The sequence below is a fragment of the Nycticebus coucang genome, chromosome 11, assembly GCF_027406575.1.
Source record: "Nycticebus coucang isolate mNycCou1 chromosome 11, mNycCou1.pri, whole genome shotgun sequence".
Classification (NCBI taxonomy): Eukaryota; Metazoa; Chordata; class Mammalia; order Primates; family Lorisidae; genus Nycticebus; species Nycticebus coucang.
Window position 1 is genome coordinate 105,879,576 of NC_069790.1, and position 9,603 is coordinate 105,889,178.

A 9,603-nucleotide genomic window follows, 5' to 3' on the forward strand; every position below is an offset into this window, starting at 1 on the left:
CTCAGAACCCTTTGTTGAAAAGACTATTTATTACTTGTGCGTGGAATTGTCCTGATGCACTTGTTGAAAATTGGTTGCTCAAAAGTGTGAGAGTTTATTTTGGACTGTCAGTTTTGCCTCCCATTGATCTGTGTCTGTCTTTGTGTCACTAGCACAGACGCACGTGCCACATGCAAGCTCCAAGTTGGCTTGATTCCTGTACCTTTGTAGTAAGTTTGAAACCAGAAACTATCGAGATTGTTTTGGTTGTTCTGGGTGCCTTGGATTTCCATATGATTTTTAGAATCTGCTTGTCAGTTTCTGTAAAATGTCAGCTTAGATTGTTGATAGGAATTGTATTCAATCTGTATGTTAATTTAGGGAACATTGCCATTTTACTGATACTAAGCCTTCCAATCCATAAACATAAAATGTCTTTCCATATATTTAGATCTTCTTTAATTTGAACACTGTTTTATAATGTTCAAAATGCAAGTTTTGTGCTTCTTTGGTTGAATTTATCCTTAGCACTTTATTCTTTTTCCTGTTATTAAAAATAGAGTTGTTTACTTAATTTCACTTTTATGTTGCTCATTGCTACTGTGTAAAACTACAATTGATTTTTCTTTATTTTGTATCCTGCAGCCTTGCTAAACACCATTTATTAGTTATGATAGTTTTTGGTGATATCACATCACCTGCAAATAGAGATTATTTTGCTTCTTCTTTTCCAGTCTGGGTGCCTTTTATTTTGTTTTCTTGCCTGGACTTGCTCTGGCTACAGCCCCCAATACAATGCTGAATGGAACTGGAGTATTTAGTCATTTTAAATTAAAGTCCTGGATCTTTAGTAGGTGCTGACTTTGTAAAGTCACATGCCTACGAGTGATGACTCTGTGCTGATAAACATACACTCATAGTTTTTCTTATGACAAACTTTAATTAAACATGGTTATTTTTACTAGTTATGCCTTTTTTTTTTTTTTTGAGGCAGAGTCTCGCTCTGTTGCCCTGGGTTGAATGCTGTGGTGTTGTCATAACTCAATGGCAACCTCAAACTCCTGGGCTAGAGCAATCTTCTTGCCTTAGTCTCCTGAGTAGCTAGGACTACAGGCGCCAGTCACAACACCTGGCCAGTTTTTCTATTTTTAGATACAGGATCTTGCTTGCTCAGGCTGGTCTCGAACTCCACTGGTCTCAAACTCCTGAGCTCAGGCAATCCACCTGCTTTGGCCTCCCAGAGTGCTAGGATGACAGATGTGAAACTTCATGCCCGGCCGCTCGTTATGTCTTAATAAATCAGTTTTTACAGTGAAGATGTAGCTTAATTGGAGAAATCTATAAAATGTATCTTTCTTTCCAATGAAAGCACATTATTCACAGAAAGAGAAACAGATCAACTGTAATCTTTCATAATAGATGATTATAAACAGTACTCAGTGTCCCATGTTTTTGGGGCCTCTAAGGTGCCTCTACTTTTTCTTAACCACTAAGAATAAAATAGAGGGACTTTGGTGCCAAAAGAGATTGTCTTCTCTCATTTTATAAATGAAGAAATTGATCATTGGAGGCAAATTTCTGGCCAAGGTGACACATGTCCTTGCCCAGAGTATTATGCGTATAAAAAGTCCTTTAGGCCCTGGTGGGGGAGCTCATGCTTGTAATCCTAGCACTCAAGCCAGTGCACCTTTTGAGTTTAGGAGTTCAAGACCAGCCTGAGCAAGAGCCAGAAAAATTAGCCAGGCATTGTGGCAGACTTCTGTAGTTCCAGCTACTCGGGAGGCTGAGGCAAGAGAATTGCTCAAGCCCAAGAATTTGAGGTTGCTGTGAGCTACGATGCCATTGCACTCAACACAAAGTGACAGAGTGAGATTCTGTCTCAAAAACAAAAACAAAAAAGTCCTTTAGGCTTAAGGACCTCAGAGCTTCCCCTGGATTGGGGGATGAGAATTGTTGGATTCTTAAGCCTCAGCAGCCGCCTGGCTCTAATCTTGACATGCCCCTTGTTCTCTCTCCAAGGGATGCATGTGGCAGCTGCTGCACAACCAGCCGACATGTCTGACTGAGGGAGCCAGAGAGCTCTCAGAATCTAGGACAGTCATCTCCTCTCAACAGCCAGATGTCTGGTCTGAATTGACCTCTTCTTGCCAGCTTCAGTGTGCGATGATAATCTGGTGTAAGGTCTCGATGTAGGGTTGGAGGGTTGGCAGGTCAAAGTAGTGTCTTTGTAACCTTCCCTTTAAATCTTTTACCTAGAAGGAAAGTCCTAGCAGGGAAAGAAGAAAGACTTTGCTATACTTGTCCGTGTATGTTCCCTTTTAAGTCCTCCCTCTTGTCCTGCATATTGGAAAAGGAAAAATGTGTGTTTCCTTTTTTTACATCATAGGAGGGAGGTCCAGAGACGTTACTTCACTATAATTAGACAGACAGTATATGGAGGTGAGATGGTGGGAGAGGCCATGGGGCAGTGCACTTGGAAGAGACACCGTCTCCCAAGTTAGGATGAGTTCAGATACTTTCCATTGTTTCACAGATGTTCCAGTATGGGTAGTTTGTATTTAAGAGTTTCTAGGTAGCCCTTCTGGGCCTAGACATGAAACTGTAATAATGAATCACCCCAGTGGTAAGGATCCAGTGCTATGATTCTGTGACTCTTGGCTGGTGCACAAAGTTAGGACCAATGGCGAATTAGAATGACAAGGTGCATTGGTAACTAACTGATAACAACTTAGTGTACTCCCATCAAGTAAAGTCAAACTCAGGGCTCTCCTTAGAAACTTTCTTCACTTAGGTCTTTTCTGTTAAAGTACAGAAAGTATATGGTTAGAGTTTAGACATCTATGTAATTAATAAAATCTATAAAATAGAAAATTTGAATACTTTCAGTTGCTTTTAATTTGCTGAATCCCCTGTCTTTGCATGCCTTCTCCTTGCCCATTTTGAACTCAGAGAAACTTTAGGCATTACCTTGTACAGTATGTACAGACCTCTTGAGTTTGAATCCAGGCTCTACCTACCATTTGCTACTTGTGCTCTTGAGTTGTTTACTTAACCTCTCCGTGCCAGAACTTTTTGCATGGAGAAATAATAGCTTATATCCTCATAGGATTGCAGAGATGATTAAATGAGTTATTAATAATACAGAAAAAATGCTTTGAATCATACCTGGTGTGAAGTTTGTACTCAGGACATATTAGCTGTCCATTGTTAGAAGCAGTTCTAATAATGAAAATTTTATTACTACCACTTCTACAGCTGTAACTCTTCTGATCAAAGTTGAAATAATCCTTTGTATTTTTAAAAGGATTAAAGATGACTTGACCATTACATATACTTCCTCTTTGGAGAGGTTAAGGAACAGTAGAGGAATAGGCCTGTTTACAAGGCCTGTAAATAAGGGCTGTTTACTGTAAACCTGTTTCCACTTCTCCTTGACCCTCTCTCCGAAGCATCTGGGAGAACATTCCTGCATGAGTCTACCCAGGGCGTCCAGGTTCACGCAGTCTGATTTTAGTACCAGCCCAGGGACAACATATAAAAGGAAAAACTCAGAAAATGCTCCTAGTTCACTTCCCAATTTTTCAACATTAAATGATTCCTGTGGAAAAGGATTAACATAAATGTGCATAGAGAAAATAATTTTTGTTCCTTCCAATTCAGGTGGGAAACAGCCAACAACAAGTTGCCCCCAAAGGTATCTTGTCTTAAGATTTGATTTAGCACTTAGTGTGAATCTCTGTATAAGCTTTTTTTCTTTTTAATTTCTGGAAAGTTCTTGGTTTCTAGGAATTATAGCTGGAATCCCTCACAGTACCTGGCATATTTTCAAGCATGTAGTTAAATGGTATTAAATGGATTTGCAGTTAAATAATTAGACAGAACTTCCTTCTGAGTTAGCTTAACACCTTGTCTCTTCTGATCAACAGGAATTTCAGATGAAGACATTATCAACATTACTCTTCCTACTGGAGTCCCCATCCTTCTGGAACTGGATGAAAACCTGCATGCTGTTGGGCCTCACCAGTTCCTGGGGGACCAAGAGGCCATCCAAGCAGCCATTAAGAAAGTAGAGGATCAAGGAAAAGTGAAACAAGCTAAAAAGTGAAGTCTTTCCTGAATGCTAGCTAGGAATAGATGCAAAAGAGGTGGGATGCAGTGTGTTATGGGTGCTAAACTCTTTTTTTTTCCCCCTGATATTTCAGATTTTCCAGAGCTAGGCCATGGAGCAGAGTTTGTATAGGTAGCTAGGTAACATATCTTGGCCCAGAGGAGGCTTTAGGATGCCTGAGTGTTTGTGTCATAAGCCTTCTGAGTTAGCTTTCCTGCTAGCCCTGTCTGAATTACTCACCAAACTAGTAACCAGTGGGGTTTAACCAAAGTCATAATTTTTTGAAACAAGAGAATAACAAGTGGAGATGAGGTTTAAGGTTTTTATCATTCAGTAAATCATTGAGTCCCAGGCACTATTCTAATAAGTACTTCACTTTTATATTTAATGAGATTTTCTGGGATGATAATAATAGATATTATATAATACACTGTAAGTATGTATTGCTAGTCTTTTCCTATAGGAAAAGGGGTACTTTGATAGTTAAGTCCAGAGGCCCATTAAATGGGAAAATTACAGATTTGTTCCTCTAAGAAAGCTAACAAGCACATCACCACGATGCAAACAAGACCCTTGAACTTGTCTTCTAGTCCAGAGACATCCTTTGTTTGACACTTAGTAGAATTCCTCTTTGACTACTAGAAAAGCTGCAAATGAACAACTGTGCCTGTTTAGGTTCTCTTTTTGGTTTGCTTTTTTGAACTTTAATCTTTGTGTACTTACAATTAGTTTGAAAATAAAGTTCTGTGGCAGAAAGTGACATCCCCAGCATGTGTCCGTGTGTTTGATGGATTTTAGGTGGGCCCCTCTCTTCCTGTGTCACACAAAGAGTTGCACTTACTTCAACACAGAGACACTCAGGATTTTCTAAAAATTGAAGGTTAGGGCAAGAAAGGTAGAATATGGTGCATGAGGTAATTTTATTCACGTGAGCAAGGGGAATGGTATTTGGGGGCTTGTCACATACATGTATTTGTCCTTTACCACTGATTATAGTGGGCTGCACAGTCGTCAGGGCAGGCCATGGACACGATTGATTGCTTATTCTCTTTAATTATACTCTTTTTCACGGTGTGTTTTTAAATGCTGGGGGTATGTAACTCATCATTTCTTTAAGCTGTTGACTCTACAGGGTATCCCAAAGATACCATACATAGGGGGAAATGGGAAATTGTAGCTAAATGTACCTTTACTCACAAATATTTATGAAACATTCTCTACATGTTGGCTACCTCTTTGTATAATTTTGTAATATTTTGTAAATAGAGGTACATTTAGCTACAATTTCCCTTTTTCCCTGTGTAGGGCAACTTTTGGGACACACTGTATTTCAAAGTGAGTCACATATATTTCAAGGACAAAGTCATATAAAAAACATTTACAGTAATAATGGCTGTTGCCATTCTTTCGTAGGTTTCCATTGGTGGATTCCTCTTTGACAAGGTTATTTGTATCTATTTTATAGTAAAACTGGCATTTGAAGAAAACTATTTTCTACAGCTCGGTCTCTAGAAATTGGCTGAAGATGGCTGAGAAGCAGGGATGAATCTGGTGTGCTCATAGCCGGCCACGTCTGGGATGCCTGAGGACACAGACTGGATGCTGCACACTTATTACTGACTACTGGTTCTCTATGTAGCCCCTTCATTTTAGTTTTGTTGATTAGCAAAATAATACTCTAGAACTCAAAGAGCAGGGTTAAGAATGAAACGACTAGATCTTCCTAAAATAACCAAACCTATGGCTAGGCTGTGACTTAGACTATTTTTTAATAATTTCATCTCTGGAATTGGCCTCTGAGTTTTCCATCCCACTTAGTGCCTACATCTTAATGAAGCCCAAGATCCTAAAGGTGGATTTCTTTTGTTGTCTTGGGCATCTATGTGTCAACCTCCCGGGGGACCCTCTGCACACAAAGCAACAGTTATATCCAATCACTTTGGAATCTGGCAGGCTTCCCAAGATAGGGATGATTTTTGCTCAGGTAGTACTTCTGATAAAATTTAGTCTCACCATTTTCCAGATCTCACCTGAAGTAAATGTGAACAGAAAAGACATTTATAAAAACCTCACATAAACCTCCTGTTTCCGTTGGATTATTAACAAGTTATCCAGGATTTCTGAGACAGGAATCCTAAAGTCTGCCTAACCTGCATCCTAATCTTGGCATCCTTCTGTTCTGTCTGAGGCTGGGGTAGAAATTTCGGATTTTATTTATCCTAAAGAAAAGGAAGACAGACTTCTAGGAATTTGGTATCTTGCTACCAGTTTAAAGTTTCCCTGGGACAAGCTAAGACACCCCCTCTCTCACAGCTGAAATGGTTGCCCTGCAGAGGTCCTCAAACTTTTTAAACAGGGAGCCAGTTCACTATCCCTCAGACCATTGGAGAGCTGGACTATAGTTTAAAAAAAAAACTATAAACAAATTCCTATGCACACTGCACATATCTTATTTTGAAGTAAAAAAACAAAACAGGAACAAATACAATCACACTGCCGCATGTGGCCTGCGGCCTGCAGTTTGAAGACCCCTGTGTAGGTCCCGTGTGGCAAGTTAAAGACAGTAGCAAGAGCAGCTGCTTTCAGAGTTTGAAATAATGTGACACTAGTAACCTATCCCAGTTCACTGGTAACTGGTTTTTCTTTTAGAAAGAGCAGCTCTGCCTCAGAAAATGGAGGGTTTTGCATTGTCTAGTACCCATTTGGGCACTGAATTAACAAATTATCCTTGGTTAGAATACACGTGTCTAATGTCTGTTTTCTTGATAAGATCAAAGAAGATTAATGTGATCGATTTCTAAGCTCAGCTAGAGTGTTTTGCCCAACATTTGCAACCTATTTTTCATCTTCGTTCAGGACTGTTAGTAAAGTGCAGTTCCCAGTGTGCATTTTAATAGCAGGGGTCATTCGTCTTCTACCCTGGGAAGCTTCCTTGTGCCCTGTAGCTTTGGAGAGAATGCTTTTCCTGGTCACAGTGTGAATCTGTTGGAACCAATTCCTGCTGAACTGCACTTGGCCAGCTCAGTGGCTGAAAGCGGAAATCCTCCAGGAGAAAGCGTTCAGAGATCAACTCCTTTCCCTCCCTTCTACCATGTAGTCGAAACTGTTTATTTTCCCTAGCACCCTGGAGTTTTTGACAAAATGAAGTGGAAGAAACTACTAGACAGAAAATTTATCACACCCCTGTATCATTTTAAATTTATTTTTATGCATTTTACAAGTAACATGTAGGAATCTCTTCCAAGTTCTCCATTCGTCTCACCCGGAAAGCCTTTCATATGTTCTCATTCCCTCAGAAGCACCCCACAATTGCCTCAGCCTGGCAGATCCTGGTCATGTTTCCTGTTTTTGCCTTTTGTGTCACTGGATTTTGCAAGTTTGGGGCTCACTTATGTAGTGCCCTTTATTATATAAAATAATGCCTTGCCTCAGAGCAGATCTGTCTGGGAGAGATGTTGTGTTAGGCTATAGCCAAAAGGTTTTCACATTGCGCTAGGAGGAATATTTAAACCAGTGATCCCAGACAGAATAGAGAACATTCAAAACACAAAAATACTTGAATCATCTAATCTCTTTCCAATGACAGTTATTTGGCCAAATTGGAGTACCTCCTTTTCCATATTAAAGTATTGATTATTGGAGGATACTCTAGCTTTATAGTCTAGCCTTTAAGACCCTAGAACCTTAAGTTGCCAAAAATGTTGATTGTAGATTTCTCTGTCAATTTTTTAAAGTGTTGTTTCCACTACCTACCTGCCTTTCATTTGAGTTGGGGCTAGCCATTTAAGCTCAAGTTTTTTCAAAAGTCTTTTTATTATAAAACATTGTAGACATCCACCAAAGCGGAGAGTATAAATAGCACAACGGCCACTGTTGAGTACGTTTTCTCTTCTGTCACACTGGATTATTCTGGAGCAAATGACAAACATAAAACTGGGTAGATTTTGAAAAGCGAAACAGCTATGATTCTCACTCCAGAGTCTGATGGAAAATATTTGTCCAATGCTGGCTGGATTACACTGGTGATCTCTTCAAACTTAAGCTTCACATCTCAGATCCAGGAAAGCCACCACCAACACGAAGCAGATACGTGCTGAGACCAACCTGAGCTCCCACGTCACAGACACAGCAAGCATCAGAGATTGCCTGCACGAAGGTCTCAGGATGAGAACAGCCACTTCCTACGTGGAAGCTGACACCAGGGACAGCAACAGTTAACTCTTTTACCAGTCCCAAAAGAAGTCTGCTGGTTTTGAGCGTGGTACCTAATGTAGCCCTGAGTTGACAGACTGCTTTGGAGTCATCAGGGGCAAACTGCAAAACCAAGTTGCCTTTGGATGTGCTCAGATGCTCTTTGACCCTGGTGCTTACACTGAGGCTGCTGCTTCTACTTCCAGTGGATTCCAAAGGCCGACTATCTGCTAAGTGATGTCAGGACCAATGGGGCAACTCATACAGCAAACCCAGAACCCCAACTTCCCACCCCAAGTGGAAGAGAAGGGCATCAGCACTCCGCCTGTGTCTTGTGCTTGAGAAAGTGGAATGAAATGTCACCCAGCAACTTGTGCTTCAGCTAGTATTAATGTGTAGATATCATTCCGCATGGTTAACTGCAAGTTTAGCTTGAATTAAGGGATTTGGGGGGGACCATTGAGCTTAATTACTGCTGGCTTTGAAATGACTTTGTAAGAGTAGAGTTGGCACAGATACACCATTATGGAAGACTAGGAGAGGGGGTCCCACTTATCTGTGTTCCTGCAGAAAATATCTGAATATTTGTTTTATATGGATTTTTATCACTTTTCAGACATGCTACAAGAAAAGAGTGCCTCTCCACTGCTGAGCAAGCCTTTGTAGCTTGTATGGTGGCAGAATAGTCCACAAGCTTAGTGTTGTGACCTGTCTTAAGAATAAAGTATCTTGAAATTAAAAAAAACAAACAAAAAAAAACCAGTGAAACAGCTTACATAATCTTCAGTTCGATGAGAGTTATCAGTAATCTGTTCTGACCTTTGTTCTTCTGGTACTCAAGAGAAGCCAAATGGCAGCCATTGCAAAGTTGAGTTTTGCCTTGGACAGGGTCCATGTTACCTCTGCTGTGGGGAGGCCTGCTAACTTGCTTTGGGGTTGACTTCTGCAGGATAACATGGGATGATTTGGTATACTCTGATGTTAAACTCAAGTGTGTAGACATGAAAATGTTGCTGAGACTATTTTTAATAAGCAATTCTGAAATAATTCTGTAGCATTCACAATGAGTAAATATATTGTTACTGTAAATCAGGTTACTCACTATGGGAGAAGAGGTACAGAATGAAGAAGATGAAGACAGACAGTGTGTTATTGGTTTTGAACTCATGATGTTTGTATGAATGTGTGCCTGTTCGCCCCCTGCCCCACCAGCCACTGGCTCTGGCTGTGTCCTCTGAAGAGGCCTGGAAACAATAACCCAGTAACAGCAAGCACATATAGTTTCTTTAATCTTGGTTCCTAAATACTATTCCACAGAACCAAGG

The 9,603-nt window shown here is 40.3% G+C and overlaps 1 protein-coding gene across 2 annotated transcripts in view; it reads left to right on the top strand.

Annotated features, from left to right (window-relative positions):
* The window catches only part of BPGM (bisphosphoglycerate mutase), a 31,564-nt gene extending 26,709 nt beyond the window's left edge, over positions 1-4,855 (top strand). For both annotated transcript variants that reach the window (XM_053609408.1, XM_053609409.1), the window contains one exon: positions 3,906-4,855. In XM_053609408.1, coding sequence (XP_053465383.1) covers positions 3,906-4,084 — 179 coding nt within the window. In that variant the 3' untranslated portion in view covers positions 4,085-4,855. The remainder of the gene's footprint in view (positions 1-3,905) is intronic.
* Positions 4,856-9,603: the final 4,748 nt, after the last annotated feature.